Genomic DNA, 24,875 nt, shown 5'->3' with positions numbered 1-24,875 from the left:
CACACACACACACAGACAGACAGACACACACAGGTGAGGCGAGAGAGAGAGAGAGAGAGAGAGAGAGAGAGAGAGAGAGAGAGGGACTAGCACTCATTACAACCAAGAATGAAGATTCCCGTCAAGCTCACATTCTATCTCTCTCCCTCACTCATTTGCTCTGGGATTACGCCTCTGGTCTTCTCTCCGTCCTCCTCCCTCGTTCTTCTCTCTGATGAAAAGTGACTGCGTAGTATCATCAACAGTTGAATCATTTAGTTTGACGCTTGTTGAAACAAAATCTTTTGCCATTCATCATCCAGCTGCAAATGAAGTAAAGGAATTTGGATTATCTCTCTCTCTCTCTCTTGCTCTGCCTCTCTCCATCTTTCAACCCCCCCCTCTCTCTCGCTCTCTCTCTCTCTCTCTCTCTCTCCCATTCTCACAAACGCACACCCACACCCACACATTTACAATTAGGAGGTAATCCATTGTCCTATTGAGTAGGGTGGCTGTTGCTATGCAACGTATTCTTGGAGGCTGAGGAGGAGAGTGAGAGTGGGCGAAGGTGCTAGGTAAGTGTGGACCTTAAATTAAAGAGGTTTCACACTTGACCCTCCGGACAATCAAACATGTGCATCTGCACAGACACAAACACACATACATAAAAACAACAGTGAACTTACATTTTCTCACACAAACACAGACAAACAGATTCTTGAACACGTTGTCACAAACAAACACATGAACCCACGTCCATGTATAGTGTATAAAAACACGCACGCACGCACGCACACACACACACACACACACACACACACACGCACACGCACACGCACACGCACACGCACAGTCTCCTCTTCCACTTGGTTTGCTAATCTTTCCATTTCGCACTTTGATTCCTCCTACACCTCCTATACCAAAAATACTTTCTCCTATAAGGAGAAAGTATTTTTAGTGTGTGTGTGTGTGTGTGTGTGTGTGTGTGTGTGTGTGTGTGTGTGTGTGTGTGTGTGTGTGTGTGTGTGTGCGTGTGTGTGTGTGTGTGTGAGTTGGAAGGACTTTTGGGGACAGAAAACAAGGTTTATTTGTGTGGACAGCTGCAGAGTGCTGGGAGGGAAAGAAAGGGAGCTGTGTATAAATATGTTTTCGAAAAGTATGTTTTTATAAGCGAGTGTGTGTTCCCGTGTTTGTGTGTGTATGTGCGTGTGGCATGCGCGCGTGTTCCTGTGTATGTGTGCTTATGTACTTTAAACATTGCAAAGAGCTGTATTGGTCATGTATTGGAATGTGTTTTTATTAAGCCAGATAGGATTTTGCTGCGGAGAGATTTTCTGTGTGTGTGTGTGTGTGTGTGTGTGTGTGTGTGTGTGTGTGTGTGTGTGTGTGTGTGTGTGTGTGTGTGTGTGTGTCTGCTGTGATTGTGCAGGAATGGGAGCTTATGCTTATGAGCAGCATCAGAACACAATAAACCTCAGAAAGCCTGTGACAGTGCTCTGACTACAGAAGCCTCTTTCCTACAGCAACGTGCTGACTCTGGGAACTGGGAGTTTGCTTTGGTTTGCCCTGCAGAGCCTCCGGCAGAGTCTCAACATGATAGTGGACAGCATACAGGGCTGGACGATATATCAATGCAATATGTTAGGGTTGGGAATCACCAGGGGTCTCACAATAACATATTATCACAATTCCTGGGTGCCGATACAAAAGTATTACTATTCTTAATGTTACGCAATACACCAAGTATTGCGAAACGGCACGGTAATATATTATAAGTGTATTTCTCACTTGACCGCAATAAAAAGTTTAAAAAAAAAAAGCATCTTTTTCTCTCTGTTTTGGTCTTCCGTCGACACTGAGCTTCTCGGAAACACTGGCATGGTAACACAACCTTAAAGGTCACATATTGTGCTCTTTTTCAACAAGTTAATATCAGTCTCTGTGGTCCCCAAAACATGTCTTTGAGGTTTGTTGCTGAAATTACCACTCATTATGCATTCTAGCCATTCTCGCATGCCTCTCTGCCCCTCCTGTTTTCGACAAGCTGTTTCTGTGTGTGCCGCTTTAAATGCAAATGAGCTGCTGCTCCCCACCCACCACTCCGGAACGGTTTGTGGCTTGGGGAGGGGCAGCTCTCTATATCGCCCCATTACCACAGTGCTGTTTTTATTTCATTCAAAGGAAACGGAGGAAATAAATACATCTACAATAAAAACACACTGTTATTATGGGTTTTGTTGCAGAAACAGAGCAGTGGAACGGAGATCGCTCTTATCGCACAGTGCACCACCAACCTTTTATTTTTTTTTAGAAAGGTAAAAAATACAGGAGATTTAATAGGAAAATATTTAAACGGGAGGATAACGAAAGAGAAGGATAAAATACGGGAGAATCCCGGGGAAAACAGGAGGGTTGACAGGTATGCATCAAAAACACCAAAAGAAACACACAGCACAATTATTTTTGAAATACTTACATTTCCCTCGTCTGCAGTTTTGTCACAGACACTTGGTATTGATTCCACTTTCTTTAAAAAGATTTGTGCAGGTCTGTGCAGTCTTGCTGCCTAATATATCCCACCCTTTGACAGGTTCCAGTGGAACAAGATGAGCAATGTTATCCACCAGTCACCAGTGAGTGGTTTTAATGTCATGGCTGATTTGTGAATCTCTGAACACCTGAACCCTGCTTTAGTTAGGTACGCTTACTAAGGGTCAATTATTACTTTCAATACCTCCTTGGCTGAGGAGGTACAGTGCACGATACATGACCGTTGATACATCTAGAAGCTTTCCTAGCGCAACCACCCTCCTACTGGTGTCTAATCAGCAGCTTCACTGGCCTATTGGGGGCCCAGGTAAAATGGAAGTTAAAGATGGGAAGAGTGAAGTTCTTATTTCCATGCTGCAAACATGCACCCTCCCCAGTCAGTTCTGTAAGCATCCAGCTGACAGTCCCTTACCTGGGCATAGTCTCTCTCCAGCTGTCCCTTCTTTAGGCCGTAGCTCCTGCCAGGATAAAGAGAGAGAGGTAGAGAAGTTGGTGACATCCAGACTTATGGTGGTAATCAATTAAAGTAAGTAAATAATATGTACCAGTCTTCAAACTGCTGTGCAAGCAAACACTTTCTTGAACAGCAAGAGCGTACTTTGAACAATTATCAACACATGCTTTGGCTACAACTTTATTTCGATATTTATCGATATTGAGAGTTTTGACGGCCTAGCTGATGTATACCACAAAGACTAAAATGCAAATAAAATATTTAGATCTGCCCTGTTACTGTCAAGTCCCATTTGGCTTGTATTTAGGAAAGGGTATTGAGATAAGCATGACATCTTAAGCTGCTTTCACACACACACTGCAACCCTGAAATTATCCGGACATTACCCAGAGGAGCTGTATGTGTGAACGCAAATATCTGAATCATTTGGACCGGACATTATCCAAACCGTACTCGGTCAGCACCCTAGTACAAAGTCTGATTGAGTTGTGGTATGTGTAAACAGAGCAGGTGATTGTCCGGAGCATTCACATCAAGTGAGTGGGTGTGTTGGGGGTTGATGACGTCCCTATTATGCGGCAGCTATTTAACTTTGTGCAGATCTTCATGCATGGAGCTGCTTCGTACTCGTTTCCTTTATATTCCTTTGCACTCTTTAATTTATATTACGTCCAAATACATAGAGTATCAGAGTCAAAAAAAGATTAGTCGGTCTGCCACCCCACAGCGTCATTTCATCATGTTCTGCCTCCTGCACACTCTACCCCGGCTTCACCCCTCGCCCAAACAAACCGGAGTCACTCCAGTAGGTGCAAACGCATCTGACACGGACAATCTCCGGTTGTGAACTACGTGCGTGAAAGGGTAACTCCGGACAATGTCCGGATCATTAGGTCAGGACATTGTCCGGAGTGCATGCGTGAAAGAAACTTTGGTGAACTCAATAACCCAAGCATTACATGAGACAAGGATTTCTGCCCTAGTGCTTCACTGTCTTCCACTCGTTGCCTCTTCCTCCTTGTCTTACTCCTTCTTGTACCACAAATCACACAACATCCGGGTGGGAAATATGGGGGAGGAAGATGGTGGTGGTGGGGGGGGTAGTCTTATCTAAGCCTAGGAATGCCCAGAATGAACAACATAGCTAAAGATGGGCGGAACGATTAGAACAGGCTTCTGTCTAGTGCTATATTGGGCAGACGTAGGCAGACACCCGGAATTCGGTGACATGTAGAAATGCAGTCATACATTGTAGAACCACATTTAACAAATGCACAAGCACAGCACCCGGAGAAAACCCACGCAAACCCACGGAGAACTTGCAAACTCCGGGTACATAGGACCTGGGACAAGATTTGAACCTAGATCTCTGAAGCAGTTGAAGGCAACAGCCGACCCACTGCACAACAACCTATTTAAATAAAGCTTTAACTTTATCTTTATATTTAAATTAATGTGTGCATGTATGCATTCAACATTTTTTTTATATGCAACCTAAATAGGTACATTGAAAGACACCTCACACTCGGGCTGTACCTGACACAGAGTTTTGTCTCATCGGATTTGACTGTTTCAAAGCGAATACTCGACAATTCGGGGAGGGCATGGAGGGGGGTTGGGTACCCATTGTTTTGGTTTATCTTTTAAAAAATTGACAAGAACCGTTAAAAGTACTGGATTGACAATCAGTATCAGTAAGAGTAGTAGTACCATTAAAATCTTAATGATACCAATTCCTACTCGTGCCCCCATTCCTCCGTGCCCTGTCCCCTCTCCTCCAAATAAAATAGCTAAAAACAAATTGTTTTTAGCTGTTTTTACTTATTTAAATTTCCTCATTTAAATGTTATCCCTGTGCATTTTTGTGAGATTCGGACAAGTCCTGCGAGGAGGAGAGCCTCCACAGCTTCCGGGCAAGCTCCAGCCTATCCTTGGCCCCGGCACCACTGAGGCTGCTGGAGGCCGGGCTCCTGGAAGTCTCCCAGCTTGCGGCCAGCAGTTTGGGCAGCCTGGTACTGCGGCTGGTGGCCCCTTATTGGCCCAGCCAATCGTGTTAGATCATGTTGAATCTGTGCAACATGAGTGTGGGTCCCCTCGTGGGAGCTCCCCCTCCAGCGACACCTACGCACGCAGGCACGCCTAATGATTTGGCAACCGCGCCCGGGCCTGTGGTGCCTTTGGTATTTATTAACAATTAAACTTATTTCCGGAAAAAATCCCACTTTCCCCAAGTGAGACTCTTTTTAGCAGGGTTGCCATTCATCCGTAAATGTAAGGACAGTAAGTGAAGTTCATCCAGAAAAAGTGGAACGGTCAAATTACTTTCCTTTAAAAAACAACAAAAAAACAAAACTAAGACAATGAGAAATGTCTTGACTCCTGACTAAGCCTTAGTTTATTTCCTCAAGTATTTGTTGCAACCAACCAGGTGAAATGAAAGGTGAAATGAAACAATGGAATTCGTTTTATGGGGAATGGTCTAATGCTATTCCCAAACTGGGGAATAGCATACATCATACAATTATAAAGTAGTATAATGATAATTGCAAGCAAAGTAAATGAATTTGAAGGTCAGTGATTTTTATTGTCATCTAATTGGTCTAGCTTTAATCCATATTGGTAAAAGAAAGTATACCTTCAGTCAACATGCATGCATGAAAGCAAATATTTATAGAAGACTACAACATAAGATTGCAATTGTTTATTTCCTAATCCTTTTAATTGTCTTGCATTTATGCCAAGAATCACTAAGGATGACTTTTAATTAATTCTAATGTACTTATGAAGTAATTAGAATGTGAAAAAACAACATTTTAAATTAGGGACAATCTATGTTAGCTTTGGGATGGTTAAAATTATTCTTTGGGACGGTGGTGAAAATAATTAGACTGGAGCTATCCTGAGCCAGTCCATTCCAGTCCATTTCAATTTTCAAACTGGCCGGTACATTTGTGTGATGTTTTTGTTCGCTTGAATGACCTGGATCTGAATTGAATGGAAAACGAGTTAAGACTGAAACCTCACATTTCACAATTTCACTATATATGCATAAGCTGGTGCCCAAATAGGGTTCTATATGTGAAATGGAAATTAAATGGCTAAATAAAGAGCAAAAATATGGATAACTCACCCTGTCTTATATAGGCTATGTTTCTTATGTAGTGTGTATGTGAATGTGTGTGTGTGTGTGTGTAGGAGGGGGCGGTGGGGTAAGCTGATCCTGGTGCATAATTTCTGGGAGATGAGGTTTGATGAGTTAAATGTTCATATCTCATTTACCTCCTCTGGATGTGTAAAAGTTGTGGTCATGTGTTTCAAAATCAGTTACATAATATATTACATATCTATAGGTACATAACATCCTAATGCTCCCCATTTATTGGATCGTCATTATTTAGACAAAAGAAGACTGATCAAACTCTGCAAATGTAATTGTGGTGTTGGGGTGGTGTGGTTTTAGCCGCCACACCTGTCTTGGGTCTGGTTAATTGGGTTCAGGATCAGGGGTGGCTGTACGCCTGTTGCGCGTCAAAGCAATGAACGAGCGCAGGTTAAATCACCAAACTCCGCACACGCGAGGGGCCCTTGTCATCTGCTCCGGGCTTGTTCCATCTTCACCACTCTTTACAATAAACTGGTAGTTTCAAGACCATCACCTGTTTCTCTGTGTTGGGGGACCCTCACAAATCCACTCACGTGGCGTGTGAAGCTGCCACAGTAAGTACTGATTGCTTTGTTTTTCGATGGTTGTTGACTGCGTCCTCAGCTGAAGGGACAATCTTCTGCTGCTCTTTTTGTGTTAGCCAGCATGTCGTATTGCCGTATATCACATTTCAGACTAAACTAGAGGACACAATTATGTCTTTCCACAGTTTCCTCACTGATCCAGTGAAATGACACTATTTTGTTTTCATATTTTTTGTATTCTTGTACGACATGGTAGTTACCACATAAAGACACTGCTGCGCACTATAGTTCCTCGAATGTTTCGGCCACCCCTATTTCCCGTAATTTTCAAAATGGCGCATAAAGGGCGCCCTGTCCTTATAATTGACCAATCCTACCCTGGCTGCTGTTGCTATCCGCCTTATTGTCGGACATACAATTGATTATTTCTAATGTTATGTATATGTAGTCACATGTTTTTGACTATGTACTACAATAATTTTACCCAAATTGTCACAAAATACAATATGATACAACTAAGTGGAGTGAAGTATATTTTTCCTGTGATCCTTGATGCATCTCCCGTTTCAAATGAATGTCATAAGCTTTTGCTGCAACTTCGATGCAAACCTTTTCTTTTCTTCAGTACTTGGCTTATTGTGTTGCCTAATTTCATGTCTCGGATGTAGCTTTTGATGGCATGGTGTAGACTTTTTGGGACACACTAGTAACCATAGTACTGTTTCGCCGGTGGTTACTTAATGCTACCTGAATCGTTTAGCTTTTCTCCATATTTTCCACTGGTAGAACCAGTGTACAAGGGAGAGAGCACCTTGGATCAGAATGTCCAATAATTCCACAGATGTAGCGATGAAAGTGGTAAATGAACCCGACCATCACTCCACAGAATGTCCTCGAGTGCAGAGGTTCCCAACCACCGGCTCGCGGGGCATTTGCCCCGGGCCGAGGGAACATGGGTGGGAATTTTTTCAGGAGCGATCTGCTATCTGCTCCGCAGCAGCAGGACACGGAGTGAATTAAATACATCTAGAGTTTTTATTTGCTTTGTTTGGAGAAAAGATTGCTCTGATAGGAGCATAAACTTCCGTACAATCATTTTGAATAACGTCTGTGTAGAAACTACTGCGATCCCTGAAACAGAGGGAACACTTCATAAGATCTGCCCAGCAGCCATTGCCATGTCCTGTAGAACATGTTGCCGTCAACAAGGAGATTATTGAGGACATTGAGGATCAGCAATGTATGTAAGTATGACACTATGGTGGATACTGAAGGAGACGATGATGATGTGGATGGTGATGAGACAGAGGGTCCACCAGATCCTGTAGGCTCCTTGGTGGATTGGGCTCTTGAATGTTGAATCGCATTAGTTGCCTTAACATCGCTGCGCTCAGTTCGGAGGTTCCATCAGCCCACTTGACCGAAACACACCCGGACCCTCCTCAATACCCACAGAAACTACAGAGTTAAAAAAAAAAAAAAAAAAGCTGCTGGTGGCACTTACTTTTTTCCGCCCATTCCGAACCCACTATTTTGCACCCTTGGGAAAATTTGGACAAAGCTCCCAAATGGACGAACAGCTTTCTACTATCAAGAGTACAGCTCCTCATTCAAATCAGTTCAGTAATGTGTGATAAGCCCTGCGCGGGCTTTTATCAAATTTGAATCTACTCACGATGCCTATAAATATATAGGCATCATGAGCAGATTCAAATAGCCCTGGCTTTCTTGCAAAATGTTTTTAAATTTGACACCACTGTTTATCACCTCCAGCACTAATGGCGTTCATTTTTTGCTTCATTTTGTGGAAAAAGCTGTGCATTTGAAAAACCACCAGCTAGTTATGCTCATCAAACTGCCTACATGGATATACATTCACCAAAAAAGAACAGTATCCTTGGATGAAAAAAAAAAAAATAATCCTTCAAGTGACCAAGAAAAGGAACCTAACCAATCAATCGGAGGAAGGCATAGTTTGGTCTTTGCGCAAAAAACAAATGGTCCGGATGTTGGAAAAAGGTTGTTTTGAAAGGAATGGAAAAATTGTTTGGAATGGAATTCTGTGACATGTAGTATAATACACCAAACACAGACAATGTTATGGACTGCCGCGTGTGATGTGCCATTTTCTGTGTTGTGTATATACCAGGGATTCTCAAACCTTTTCATGGTGTTTATTCTCGCATGGCTGTGAGCGCCGGAGATTCCCCGAACCCCGTTGACTAATGAAGGAACAGCACCACAGACGGCGCGTCCGACAAATCTAAATATAAAAGCCACGAGGAGAAGCGGAGGAGGTGGCAACACAGAGGAAATAGGCAGAGAGGGAGACAGCACTTAAAGCCGAGACAGCATAATTACTGTCAAACCTCTCGAAGCTAATTACAGCTCTGACACGGAGGGCAGCGCTTCTTTGTCAACAATTTTCACAGGCGTCACTGTATGCGAGGTCTCACGTTCTCTGTTTAAAAAAAAAAAAAAAAACAGAACCTCTCGCTGCACCAGCGGTCTCGTAACATCCTACGGACAGAACAACAAAACCGCGGCGGATCTCTCAGCTCTCTCACCGCGAAGAGCTGCAACATGTGCTCGGTGTCTAACTCCGCCTCCCCACGCCTTCACGTCGCTGGTAACGCGACACTCTTTTTTTAGTTTTTGTTTCCCCCACAACGCATAGTCCCCGCCCCCTCAAGAAATCCATTCTACAGCGCATGCTCTCTAGGTGCTTCAAGCCTCGTTGGCGCAGTAGGCAGCGCGTCAGTCTCATAATCTGAAGGTCGTGAGTTCGAGCCTCACACGGGGCAGATTTTTTCTTTTCTAATTTTTTTTTTTATTAAATTATTATTTTTTTTTTAATCTAACAATTGTTTTTTTCCCCCCCAACTTCAAAAGGCACACGTTTCAAATCTAAACCACTCAAACGATCCACCCAGTTTGAACTCCACGGTCATCAAATAGGACTCCCAGTTAATTTACTACATCCTCACATGGAAGGTGAAAGAGCTGCAATTCCTAGATTGATTGGATTTATATATATATATAAAAAATAAAAAAAAAGGGGCAAAGTAACACAACAATGTATTGAAACGGCCTCATTAAAACACCTGCAGATACAACATATTGGCCAAGCTATAGTCCTCGTGCAAATCTCTTTGTGGCCGGACCAGAAACAAGCCAGGACGCTGGCGCACGGCATCTCAGATTTCGACAAAACGCCAGCAAACACAACGAGCAATCAAGACACGACGTTGCGATAAGTGGAAAGGCTCCGCTGGGATTTTAACCCAGGATCTCCTGGTGACTAGACAGGCGCTTTAACCAACTCCAAACTAACTAACTAACTAACTCCAAACTCTCGGGTTTAGCCGTGCAAACTCACTAATCACTTTTAATTTCGCCCTCCAGCTCACTACACAGATGAGCTAAAATGGCCTTTCCAATTAAACTTACTCCATCACTACCTCAGAAATGACGACCACATTTTGGTCCTCAAGGTACCTTCGTTTTCAGGAATTCTGATTTATGACTTCAGGAGAAAAGATTTAGGTTATGATTGAGAAGTTAAGCAATTACGCCCTCGCAAAACTATTATCTAAATACATGACAATGTGGTGAAGCACTTCCACTACAAACCACCTGGCCAGTATGCATGCAAGCCAGGGTTACTCTTCACTTCTCAACTAAGTTCAACCACTCAACTACTAACTAACCAACTAAGCCACAGCAACAGCGACGCCTGGAAGCTCTGGGTCTGTAGACATCAAGGGGGATGTTTTGCCACTCAAAATCATTATATTGAAAGTTATTCATTAAGCACTATGTACATACGGTATGTCAGCAGTAGTAAAACAACGGTACGTCACAGTCATTGTCAGCAGGGCCTACAGGGAATACAAGTATCATCAGTTGTACAAAAAAAAAAAAGCAGGAGGGGTAGGGGGTTGTAACTGTGCTTCACGATGATTCACTTTCTCCAGAAATGTCATTGAATTAATTTCCTGATAGTTATTGAATTTGGTATATCCTCTTTCATAGTCTACAAGGGTTAAAGGTTAGAGGGTTACAGTTAAAAGATTTATTTGAGGTAATTAGAAAAATTCTGCATTAGAGAGGCTTGGCAGGATTAGGGTTTGCGCTCCTTAAAAGGTTACAAGGTATTATTTTTGTCCAAAGACAACTATAAGCTTGGACATCATCCTACCACCAACAAAATGTTGCCTGTTAAAGGCTTCTTCCAGGTACTCTACATGTGACAAAGCTCTCACAGGACACGTAACGTAGAGAAAGGCTGTTTCTACGGTCTCCACTCTAAATCTTTCTGTTTCAATTGCTTCATTCAGCACTTTGTACACCTGTCAGAAGTAACCACAGCCATAGCGCCTGTTGGAGCTGGGTGGAGAAACATGTCTGTATAAAAATGTGTTGCAACAACCACAATAAAACATTATTTTATCAGGCCCGGAAGTGACCTACCAAAACACGGCAGGACTTTGTGTTTAACGATCCTGCATTAACGTCTACAGTAGCACGATCATATAAAGGGTGTGAAAACACAAAAATGGAATCCCATCTGTCCAAACGCTAATTAAAATACACAATACACAAATCGCTCAGGCCTGCATTATCAGCAGGGTGTGAGGGATGGATTGAAATTGCTGTTCCAAAGAAATGAGAGCCAACCTCAAACACTATTCAACGTGTGCAAACATGCGACAGCAGAGCCAGCAGCGAGCAGGTCAGAGCTACAAACACATTTATGACCCATCTTCAATCACCTTCATTACCTTCAATTACCTTCAGACAATTTTCCATACTCAGGCAAAGGGATGCACAGCAAATCGTTAACGCTGGTCATACCCATATTAAGAATAAAATGTGTCAGTTGAGTGCCGTAGAAATGTTTCCTACTGCCACAGTTATTAAAAAAGGATAACCCTTATTAAAAGTTAACATTATCGTCGCTTAGCTAGGCAGACAGCTGTGCTAGGTTTGGCATAACTATTTATATTCATGTAGTGTATTCAGCCTAAACACATATCTAATAGAGAGCCCATTTAGTGGTTGGTTTAATCTTACCCTGCAGTGCACGAGGAGTGCTGATCGTAGTGGATGATATCTTGCATCTCATTAACAGTGAGACAGGGCTTCTGCCTCCGGCACTGGAAGCCATGTTTCCAATTTGATATTTTGCACCAACTCCTTTTGTATGCAACACTCCATGGTGTAAAAAAGGCCTTTCTGTCAGAAAGGCAAACCCATTTGTCTATGACTATACTTTACGTAAAATGTCTCAAGGTCACTGTGCATTTTGTTAAAAATCATAATAAGTTAAATTGTCTCAACTTATGTTAAAAGAAAATGTATAAGCTACCTAATTTACCATTTTTTCTTGTGGTTAAGTTACGTAATGAGCAGCCTGATATAGATGTTCTAACTAAAGCCACTGAAGCTCCAGCACAACAACATACAGTCCACTGTCAAGTTCAGAGCTAATGACACTGCCTGTGAAATTTTAGGAAAGCATGGTTTCAAGGTGAATGTTTGTTTGGGGAGGATGACACTTTCTACTAATGACTAGTGTTTAACGAGCTAGCGCAACAGTTCTGTCTCAAGAAAACATAATAAGTGCAATATATAATGCCAACCATGCCATTAAATTATTAGAAATATGACTGCACCTACTCATTAAAATGACTTGTCGTGACAATATTAGCAAGCCTGTGTGTGTGTGTGTGTGTGTGTGTGCGTGCGTGCGTGCGTGCGTGCGTGCGTGCGTGCGTGTGTGTGTGTGTGTGTGCCTGTACAGTGTATGTGTGTTCCACATGCATGTGTGCGGAGTTGCTGGGGCAGACATAAGGGTATTGAGGATTTAGTTGGATTGAGGACGCTAGGTTGACTCCCTGTGACGGACGACTCATGGTCTCCTATTTTTCTTCTTCTCTCTCCCTCCCTCACTCCTTCATCCCTTCTGCTAAGACCAATTCAAACAAATGACTGTCTCTGAGGATTAAATTGACTGCCCCCTCTCCTTTTCTCCTGTTTTTCTATCCATCACTCTATTAAAGCTTTGACAAGCTGCCAACAGGTAGTGCAGGTTACAATATGTACGAGTGTATGTGTGTAAGAGTGTATTGTAATACCCATACGACTGTGTATATATACTATAAGTAACTACCCTATTTAACTATACTAGTACCTATTGTGCATAATCTCTGGGTGCGCTGCAAAGACATTTCACTGCATATATGTATGAACGTATGTACATGTATGTGACAAATAAACCTCTTGAATCTTGAATATACAGTATTTAGAATGTGTTTGTTTGCATAGCTGTCTTTGTATACACCAGTGTGTGTGGGTATTTGCGAGTGTGTGTGTGTGTATATTTGTGCATGAGTGTGTGCATGTGTGTGTGTGCGTGCATGCATGCATGCTTGAAAGTGTGTGTTTGGATGTGGAAAAGTGTGCATGTGTGTTATCTGTGTATATCCCCTGATTAAAGCCAGCCTGTGGATTAATTAGGGTAAATGACCTCAGAGCAGCTTTTGGGATTTAAGAGTTAAAATCGACTGTAGGCTTTGGACAGGACACTGTGTGTGTGTGTGTTTGTGTGTGTATGTGTGTGCGTGTGTGCTTGTGTGTGTGTGTGCGTGCGTGCGTGTGTGTGTGTGTGGCTGAACTTTCACCGTCCTGAGACCTCAAGATTAGATTCACTGACTTACTGGGAACCTCCAGCATCTTAGCCAAGGCTTAACAGGTTAGGAGAAAGATATTCACAAGAAAAGGTTTGACTTTGTGAAATACTTCTAACGGAACGGAACAGAAGGTATCTGAGATGGGTTGTTAACTGAGGAAAGGCAAAGCCTAAGTTGGTTTCAAATTCAACCAATTGAATTCAACCTTTTATGACTTTTGATTGATAAACAATATATATTTTTTATTAACATTAAGGTAAACTAATTTGAAATGTATCATCATTTCTCTATGATCCATCCAGGCAACATAATAACACAACATAAAAATAACTTACTAAAAGTAGCTGATGTGATACTGAAATTCATGTGAACAGTGGAACATCTGCACTTTGACCTTTGTCCGTTTTGAAAATACATTGGTATAATCTGCTCCTTGAGGGCTAAATGTGAATTAGGCAACCCTCTGAGAGGGTGAGGCTTTATCGATAGTTCAACCCAATACATAGTAAAAAAAAAACACAGTTCAACACCAGTGTTTTCATTATCCGGTCATTGCCGGTTTTTGATCGGGAAAATCTGTTGTCCAACATATTTAAATCTCTCCGGTCATAATGTCCGGTGAAAATAAATCCCTCTGAGCACAATTTGCATTTGCGCAGGGTGGATCATTTCGATAAAAAAAAGTCTGCAGATCTGTTCATTTCCGCGCTCGGAAAGTTGCAATGGGAAGCCAACGAGTTTGGAAATAAAAAGAAAGGAAAATAAATTGTAATCTTGCAGGACACGTGGACCGGCACCAATTTCTTTGAGATCTTCGAAACTCTGGGCCAGACTCCTTTTTGTGATAACCTTTAATGTTCATTTCAACCTGCTCATGAATTAGAAATATGTTTTTGAGACTCGCAATCGCAAAGGCAATTGGAAGTCATTAAAGAGGGAGAAAAATAATTAATCCTCAGTGACCATCAAACCTACTAGTGAAAATGAGCGGCACTATGTGGACTTACACTGAGGTAAGGAGCACAGACAGTCAAATGCTCTATAAAATTTAAGAGCTCAACCATTGCCTTGATGACAGTCTTAAAGTGATGATTTAAGAGATGTGTTGGACGGTCCATTACGCACTCCGATTTTTTGCTTGTGTGCACACCCCACGTGAAGCTTTTTTTGATGACCCTTTGCTGTTTCCCAATGATTGGGCTGTTGGGCCACTCCTGCCAGATTCTTGTCAATTATATCTTCAAATTAAGTGATCAGTCGGACCCTGCAGTAGGTCGCAAGAATGTAGAAAGTAGTAAATAGAACAGGCAGACTCAGTGACCGTAAGGTCTGCCTGAAATAGAACTTTCCATAAATTGGAAATGAATCACTGTCACTTCATCACTTCCATCACTTCAAGTACAATTCCTGGATCATTAATGACGACCTACGCCCAAACAGCAGCATGGCACTGTGACTTGTTTTTACAGGTTTTCTTTGGACAACAGAGTTCTACGCCTTCCAAGATAGAAGTTATATCTGGTGTTATAGATGGAGCACCGAGTTTCCGCTATCCGGTAATTGTTTCACTGGGAAAATTTGTTGAAGTCCGACATATTTAAATCTCACCTGTCATAATGTCCGGTGAAAAGAATTCTCGTTAAGCACAATTTGAATTAGTGCTGGGCGATAAAATGCTAAAGATCCATTTTGTAAAATGCGTCAATGCGACGTCATAACCACAGACTTATACTGTATAGACCTACTTACCATATTTATTGTTTTTGATTTGATCAAAAAAAATTATTTAAGTGAAATGTTAATTAAAGCATCTGCACTTGTTCACAAATGTAAATTATTTGATTTCAAATCGTAATATCCGTAATATTTATTTAATTATTTTATAACTGGCATTAACTTACAGGACTTATTTTATTTTGAATATTCAAATAAAAAATATAATAAAATGACATGCCTTCATGATTTAATTATTTATGTAGACTGCCTATCAATTGTTTTTAAGCTCAATAAATACAGATAATATTTGCCATTTGTCCGGGACATTGAAATCCTTCAGGACACGTTCACCTACAGCAATATTTTCTAGCGCAAACTCTGACGAAGTGTACTTGTTTGTATGTGCTTTGCATCAAATGGTGTCATACTGCTGAAAATAGCAGTCATTCACTTTATACACAACTCTTGTCCTATAGCAGGATGTGTAACAGCACGGTATGCTGGCGTTGAGCATCAATAGCTCTTTTGTTCTTTTCATAGACTGTTGGCAAAAAAAAAAAATGACGTTGACCATAACCTTTGCCTTTGTGAATGAAAGCCATACTGAAAAAATTGGGTCATTAGATCATCTCAATTTTTTTTTAATTTATTTTGGACAAATTAAAGCAAGACAAATTTCAAATTTCAGTGCAGAGACATGGAACATATTTACAGAGAGTTTTTTTCTACAGCCCGGCTCAACACTAACTTTTAAAAGTGGTTGCCAGGCTGGCAATCAGGGATCAGCATTTGGTTTGCCAAAACAGAAAATTTGGTTGCCATTTCTAGTCATCATAGTAGTTAGTAATACACTTTAGACACTGTACAGTTATACGTCAGCTTAATCATGAAAATGTGACATAAAAGAATGTTTCAAAGCTTTATTACAGTAAGCGAACAAAATTCTTTGTAGTTTGTGTTTTATCAGATACTTTACAGAATTTGAATCTTCAGAGGGGAAGAAACACAAGTCCAGAGTGAAAAGAGCTGTAATAACACTAACTCCTCTGGTCACACTTGGTCTGATCACACTTATCCTGTGTCTCTCTATTATACCCGCACGTATATACTCACAACACAGACAATATGAATCTCAACAGTCCCATTTGTCCTCTCATTGTTAACAATGGTAAATTCTAATTTGCATCTTTCCATTTAAAAGTAGCTCGCCACCAGATGAGGTCTGAGCCATGCTAATTATTAATGCTGTCTGTCTACAAAGACAAGAACTGGTTATTGTATTGTAATATGCTACCAAATTTTACCAAATTACCAAAAATACTAAAACTAAAGACTTTCACTGTATATATATTTTATTTTGGATAGTTTTTTAAGTACACAATATGGTTTCAGTTTGTTTTCGTTTTCTTCTGTCTAGTTTAAACTAAAATGTTTGTTCACACATAGTTTTAGTTTCTAGTTTAGTTTTAGTTAACTCTACAGGGATGCAAACACATGTACGTTGAAAAACGATCTGGAATATACTTAGAGCCAGTAGCCGACAGTTTTCCAGGTTGCCATGAACGCATCACTTCCCACACACATTACAGTTTTCTGAGCCTGTGAACGCATCATCGCTTTGGGGCACTTTCAATCAGAGACGAAAGCTATGTTGGCGTCTAACAAAATATCAGAGAACAAGTCCACAAGTTAATCGATTGCGGATGGCATCGTCCTCTCGGATTGGATAAAAAAATGTAAAACGGTAAAATGGGTCGCTGCCTCCCTTCAGATCGGTTTAAGCGATTCACACAAGTCACCCAGTTTTATTTTGGGGTGCAAGTTCTGCGGTTTGCTGTCCCTATTTTTTATGTTGATAAAGTGGTTGCCAATTGACTCAATCTGGTTGCTGAGGGCAACCGGGCAACAGTTACTGTCGAGCCCTGTACAGAGTTGGATACGTGATCAAATCGACACTACTTTTTCCTTACTGTCCATAAATTGAACTGTCACTGGCTACATGTGATGTTTTTTTTTTTTCTTGTTGATGTTGTAAATGTGCGCAAACAAGTCCTTTCAGACAGGGCAGAGGTCTGTTCACACCGATATCAGACATCGGTCGCTTACAAACATGAGGTTGTGGCAAAAAGATTGAATCAGGTCAGATCTACAAAAAGTCGGAACAGAGCATGAAGGCCAGTGATGTGAACATGGCCAGTCAGTGATAGATGGCGGCCAGGACCCAGAGAGCATTGGATGCTTGCTGTCATAAATAATCAGTCCTTGCTCAACACAGGAATAAAGGCATGTGAAGGAACCAGGCTTTTCCCATTGCCAAATACCAAAGGGAAACACACACACGAGACACACACACACACACACACACACACACACACACACACACACACACACACACACTCACAAACACACACATGTCAACGAAAACGATGGACGATGGAGATCGAGAAACAGTACAAACTCCAACTAAAAGAAAACCAGAGAGAATGATCCAGATCCAGAAAACGAAGGGACCGAGAGAGGGAAATGGGGGGGGGGGCAGGAAGAGAGTAGCAGGAAATTCCTTCGTCATTTCCCCGATTCCTAGTCCTACTGCAAAATGGTGCACGAGAATACTCCTCCTCTTCATTACTTACACCCTACTATTCTGCATGTGTTGTGTGTGTGTGTGTGTGTGTGTGTGTGTGTGTGTGTGTGTGTGTGTGTGTGTGTGTGTGTGTGTGTGTGTGTGTGTGTGTGTGTGTGTGTGTGTGTGTGTGTGTGTGTGTGTGTGTGTGTGTGTGTAATTGTGTGTGCGTGCGTGAGTGTGTACACTGTACCTCATATCCTCAAGCAGGTCACATTCTGTCTGGTGTTTGAAGTGCAGTCTCGTCATCTGCTCCGTATGAGTGTTCTTCAACTCCTGCGTCACTTTGACCTGAAGGAAACAACACAGGCATGAAGCAAATCATATTTCCATATTGGTGAAGTGCAATCACACTCATCTCGAGGAAATACTGTATGCTCCAAGTGTTCGGATGTTTATCAAGAAGTACTTGAAATATCAATTGCACCTGCAACCTTGTTTCACGAAAGGCATCTGTGACAACACAGACATGTTTTAACCACGCGGCCTATGAACTGCACCACATTATAGCAGATATTCTGTTAGCCCCAAATATGAAAATGTTTTTCAAAGAATTGAAACCGTCTTGTGTCATGGCGATGTCTGACAATAACACGTAGACCGCCAGTAAATGTTTGAAGTGCAAATCCATACGATCATCTATATTGGGTGGATTACACAACCAGAAGTACCAGAAGTCAATTCAGAACGTTTATGTCAACATACAGGTTTACCCCTGTCTTTCGAGGGTGGTGTTCTTTGTTGTGACTGCTTCATTATCCATACCGACAGCCTTTCACTTCTTGCCTAATCGTTGCATTCTTGCCAGGAAAGGTGGACCGTGCTGCCAACAAAACTTCCACACAAATAAAACAAGTAAATTCTCTTCATGCTTAGAGCAGACCATAAGATGGATGTACAGTAGGATACCCGTATAAGAAAAACACGAATCCACCATCCACCCTGCTCTCTAGGTGCCTGCAGTTACTATTATTTGTAAGCTTAAGGGGGCATTGAACACACAGCTACACTTGAGTACAGACTCACGGAGCAGCTCCTTTAGAGCCTGTGTGCTGCTTGTGTAGTTTAAAGGGCTGAACGGCGCAAGTATTTCAGTCACATTTACGAATCAGCACGAGGCTGTGGGAGTCCATCGATTCATCTATCTTCTAAACTGATTATCCGGGTCAGGGTCGCATTGGCAACAGAGCAGGCGGAGTGGTCCAGACGTCCTTTTTCCCAGCTTCTCCTGGGGGATCCCTAGGCATTCCCAGGCCAGTAAGGAGAGATAATCCCTCCAGTGGATTCTGGGTCAGCGCAGAGTCTCCCCTCATCCTTACCAAATACTTGAACCACCTCTACTGGCTCCTCTCAGTGTGGAGGAGCAGCAGCTAGACTCGGCAGCTCGACTCCTCAGGGATCACCGAGCTGCTTAGTCCATCGTGGAGTTTTGACTTTCTCCAGAGGGTGGCTGAGATGTGCAAGGGATGTAAATAAATTACGAGCACTTGTTTAGGTAGATTTTTAGCTTTTAGCTGCGATTAATGGAGTAACAATGGAGTAAGAAAACCTGGTGCCGCAGTTCTGATCAGAGAAATCTTTTCTCCAAACAAAGCAAATAAAAACTCTATATATATCTAATATACTCAGTTTCCTGCTGATCACTCCTGAAAATATTCCGCCTGCATGGCCCGGTGGCAAATGCCCCGGGAGCCTCTGCACTAGTGGACATTCCGTCTGTGATGCCACATCTGTGGAATTACTGGACATTGTGGTCCAAGGCGCACTCTCCCTTGTTTACACACGGAAACGCCGGAGGAGAGGGGGACGCGCCGGTGCGCTCGTGGGTCTCCGCCGCCACGGACTTCACACACCGTTACAGGGAATATTTCTCTTTAATGTGCATTTACTGTGCAACAAACTGGATTAATTTATATTGAACTGAATGCTCATCACATGCAAATTGATTGGCTAACGTTAGCCAAAACATTCATAATCAATTATTTATTTATAAAAAATAAAATGGCAATTTCAGCATTCGAATAGTGATTTTTTTTTTATATTCGAACCACGCACGCACGCACGCACGCACACACACACACACACACACACACACACACCTATAGAGCCCCCAGCCTAGCACATAAAAATGGCCATGAACAGATATCTCCCGCAAAAAAATATCTGTGAATGTGAACATACTTGCATTAACTTCAACAAGCAGACACATACATACATACAGACAGACAAACACACAGACACACAGACACACAGACACACACACACACACACACACACACACACACACACACACACACACACACACACACACACACACACACACACACACACACACACACACACACACGAATCATTGTGAAGGTCATTGTGAATTGTCTGGAGAATTCCAGTGGGCATTCACTCACACGAGTAACAGTAGGAAATTCATGACTGTTCTAGACATAACAAAGCAACTACATTACATACACATCCAAACACCCACAAACACACACAAACAAACACAAACATACACACACACATACAAACCCACCACCAAACACAACTCCAAAACCTCATGTTCAGTATCAATTACATCAGCAATAGTAGTTACAAACACAAAGTAATGGCCTAATAGCCTAAACACACACAAGCACGCACGCACACGCACACACACACACACACACACACACACACACACACACACACACACACACACACACACACACAAAACGTCCTTTCTTTATGGCTCAGTGCTTTGAAAGATAAGGAGGCAGTGGCTCACTAAATGATCAAGGCAAAATGACTTCTTGGTTCTACTTTCTATCACTCATAGTTAACGGCAGGAAGAGGAGGGTAGGGGGGGTGGAAAGGAGGGATGAAGAATGAAAGTGAAAGAAGGGAAACAGCAAGGACGACAAAATTGTGGCTGAAAGAAGTGAAGAAAGAGAAAAAGAGAGGAGCCTGAGAGATTAAGACAGATAGAGATAGATAAAGCGACACAAACAATCCAAACAGTGGTGAATTAGAACAGTAAGAAGTTGGAATACTTAGAAGACAGAGGAGGAGAGGCAGTGGGATAGGGCCGGTCTAGATAAGATATAGATGAATTCCTCGCGGGGGCTGATACGGTGGTGACGTGTTGCATCTGTCAATGTATGTATTACATGCAGAATTCTTCATCGCCGATCATATTAAAAGATTAACAAACACCAAATTAGACACTTCTTCATTCACCTTTGTGCTTCCCTTTCACATCGGTGCATTTGCCCCTCATCAGTCAAAAACAGACTGACAAAACTTGCGTCCAGGCAATCCAAATCTTCAAACAGATACAGAAAGGGCTCTTACTCAAAGCTCAGACTGGATGAGACAATGTGAATAGCCACCTGCCAAATGCGGATATGATTTGGCAACGGCTTCACAGTCTATAAAGTACAACCGTCACTTGGAAACTCAGTATCGTGCCAAGGTGCTTTAGCTGAGGCTAATTTTAGAGATTCATTTCAAATAGATAAACGGAAAAATTGCAAAAGAATTTCAGAGCTTAAGTATTAGGCGGCGCGGCGCGTGTTGGAACAACAACTACAAAATCTGCACAATGTGTACACGATGTGAATGCAACGAAAACTGGCCAATTATGGCATTCTGTGTAGAGACTCAATGATAAGCAACCAATCAGGCAGTGTGTGTGTGTGTGTGTGTGTGTGTGTTTGTGCAAGAAAAAAAACATGATGAGGCATGCTTCTGGTTATCCAGGAGCATCAATGGAGCCAAGGGAATAACTGCTAATAAACAGAAAGCTCAGCAGAGGTGCCACAGACCGATAATTTGCTCTTATGAATGTATGAAAACAGGGAAGAGAGGAAACTATGCGTATGATTGAGATGCACAATTTACCTACTAAGGCAGCACACAGAAAGAGACAAAAAAGGGGAAACACGGCATTAAATACGGGTGTTAGGCTGTCATCCCATCCCATCGCAAGCGAAACAGAAAAGCTACTGTTAATCACATGCTGTCAGTGGGTAGTGTTTAGTCAGCTCAGCTGGCTGACATCAGGTAACCTCAGCTCGTCAACAGCAGTCTGGACGGGAGAAAGGTGACCCTCGATTGACTGCACGTCTGCCAGACAGACACCAAGCACTGCAACCAGGAGAAACCACAGCTTTTGTTCCCCTCTCTGGGGCGAGTGTTTGAGAAATAAAATTCCCCTCCTGACGTATTCAATGTAACGTACCGCTGACATTGACTGGCACTGCCTTCAATTTATTCACCGCTCAGATCGCTTCGATGATATTGCCTGGAGGTTAAAACGAGTTATTGTTGTTGGATGATCATTTGGCTTTTGGGGTGGTGTTTGCCTGTGAAGCTATTTGCGACACAAGGGTGATGGGAGGACATCCACATCCTTGACTGGGACCACTTGAACCACCACAAAAGATGAGGGGACGTGGAAACACTCATCTTCTGAATCTTCTTCATGTTATACGTGTATGCAAACACGCAGTTTCCTATTTGTGACTGAGGGTGAATTGTTTATACAGAGGTTTATGGTTTATTGTTGATTTGTAGGTTGATTGGATGTTGCCAAATGTTGCTATTTTCGTAATTATTTTTGGGTTGGTTGCATACGGCCAATTGTAATTGGTTATTAACACTCTGTAATTACTGTTATTTGTCTTTTTTATATTAGTATTTAGGCTTTATTATTATTGCCTATTGTTTTGACGCGTGCTGGTTTAACACCTTATTTCCCTCCGAGTATAGACCAAGCATATCGATCTAAATGTTATCTATCAGTCTATTTTATCTTGTCTCACAATAGCAGCTAGCTTGAACTCACGTAGATGAACGTAATAGTAGATGTTAGTAGAAGTAAACCCCAGCTAGCAGACGATGCTAACATTAGCTATCTGCAGCTGTATATATATATATATATAGTTATATACTTATATATATATATGTATATATATGTAAATATATAAAGCTCAACATATTATCATTTAATGCACACACAGCTAGCTTACAACACACTGAACAAAATACTCACCTTCCTCGGCGGTGGCTGCATTTTGGAGTATTGACATGAATGGTATTTCCATTAAAAAAAAAAAATCCCCAAATAATAACAATATATGGAGTCACATCTGCACCGTTGTCGGTGATAAACGGTCAGTTATCAGACACGGGGGTGGGGGGGGTGGGGGGGTGGTGGTGGTGGGGGGTGGGCGCCCGAAATCACGACGGAAAGACGGAGCGAAGCGCTGCGGCCGCCTCTCCGGAGGAGGACTGGTGGGGACTGTGCGCTGCGCCGGAGCAAAGGCGCCGTGATATGCGCAAAGTAACGGGGCAGCGCCGGGGAAGCTCCATAGCGCCACGCCGCGGTGATGGGCGGCAGGAGCTCCGTGTTCTCGCTTCAATAACACACAAAAAAAAACATAATAATTTTCTTTGGGGTTTTTTTCTGTCTTTTCTCCTAACGATTGAAATATGAAATAATTGAAATACGAGATAACAAGGAATATAAAACACGTTTTTGTTTTATTTTATTTCGTCTTTTCTCTGATCCGGACAGATACGAGACCAGTGCTGCATTCCTTACGACTCGGACATCGGTGATCCGCGAGGGTAGTCTGTACTTCCGAGCTGAATGTTGTCCCAAAGCAGGTCGTTTTGGAAAATAAAGGTGCCAGCGGAAGATTTGTATGTTATCTGGTAAGTTTGTGATTCTTAAAAGATACAGAGGTATGTTCATATAAAATAAAACTACGGAGAAGTTTGTATCTAGATTAGACCCGTTGTTCAACAGAGCGAGAGGAGTTCTCCGAGTTCATATTCCGCTGGAATGCAGCATGCGTCCCGTAGACCTGCATAGCAACAAGAAACCGCAGTCGATCGTCGATACATCGATCGGGAGGTCGTAGTGAAAGGAAAGAAAGAAATAAAACCTAATCGATCCCAGATTGTTGGATGAGGCCATTTATAAGACGTTAGGAACGAAACAAAAGGGGGAAAAAAACAAAACATTTCCAAAACGTTGACGAATAATCCCATAAATTCACTTTAATATTAGGTATTGATATATAATCAACAATAACGTAAAATTAACAATAAATGCAATGCATTAAAAAAAAAAAAAAAATCACAAATAACTGAATAAATGAACCTTTCAGAATGACTGCAGGACTGAATTGATGCAGATTATTTTGCTGAAGTTGAGGTTGAGAGATGTCACTAATTGTTTGGTCGGTTACGTTTGAAACGGGCTCCGCGCTGTTGTGCGCATACCCCAATTAGAGACAGTTGAAAAAGTAATTACGCACGAAAAAAAAAAAAAACAAAAACAAAAAAAAACCCCAAGAAAAAGTATTGTGTATTTGACATGTATATACTGAATTGTTGTGCTCACGGACGCGGTGGATGCAGTCGCAAGGCGTGTGCAGGAGGCCGCTACGTTTTTGGGGTGGAATGGTCATCCACCATGGGCGGTAAAAAAAAAAAAACAAGTTGACTGCACCTGCAAATAAAGCGAATTGGGGAGAGAAAAAAGACGAGAAACGGAGAGAGGCTGAAAGGAGAGCAGGGGGCGGGGGGGGTCATGTAAGGAGGGTTAGTGGGTCCTGTGGCCAATGAGCAGCGGGTGCTGAGCGAACAATTAACGGAATACATCACACTGGAGATTGTTTTGAATACATGTAATGACCCGGCACCAACGGGGAAAACATATCACCGGTTCGAATCGTCCGGGTTGCAGACGCATGCTTTGGTTTGCTGCGCGTAAGGTGTCGGCGCACAGGGTTATACGCAGAAAGGTGGGGCAGGAGGGTTGCGATCGGGAATCCTTCTCTGTTTCTGCTTCTGATGGCGGGCTCGGCTTTGGAAACGGGCTGAGGGCAACATTGGGGGCTACCGATAGAAAATAAACAATTTGTTTTGAAAATTTCAAATCCGCAGTCAAGCCCCCCAACCCCCTCTCTACGTACCTGAACAATATTTATTGTATTGGCAAAATGTAGGTGAGGTTAAACCTAGTGGCGCTGCTACTAGGTGAAGTATTGCAAGGCAAAACATGTAAATTATCGTGACAGGTACACACATATATACATAGACATATATGTATATATATATGTGTATATATGTATATATATATACATATATACATATACATATATACACAGGTATACACATATCT

General features: G+C 42.1%; 1 protein-coding gene across 1 annotated transcript in view; it reads right to left on the bottom strand.

Moving 5' to 3' along the window:
* The window catches only part of fchsd2 (FCH and double SH3 domains 2), a gene marked incomplete at its 5' end in the record, with an annotated part of 61,614 nt that extends 38,860 nt beyond the window's left edge, over nt 1–22,754 (bottom strand). Inside the window, 3 exons of the mRNA XM_080007504.1 lie at nt 2,942–2,987; nt 17,898–17,995; nt 22,734–22,754. Coding sequence (XP_079863630.1) covers nt 2,942–2,987; nt 17,898–17,995; nt 22,734–22,754 — 165 coding nt within the window. The remainder of the gene's footprint in view (nt 1–2,941; nt 2,988–17,897; nt 17,996–22,733) is intronic.
* Between the last annotated feature and the right edge of the window lie 2,121 nt (nt 22,755–24,875).

The sequence above is a fragment of the Zeus faber genome, assembly GCF_960531495.2.
Source record: "Zeus faber genome assembly, chromosome: 9".
Lineage (NCBI taxonomy): Eukaryota > Metazoa > Chordata > Actinopteri > Zeiformes > Zeidae > Zeus > Zeus faber.
This window is presented reverse-complemented; position numbering and strand designations above follow the sequence as displayed.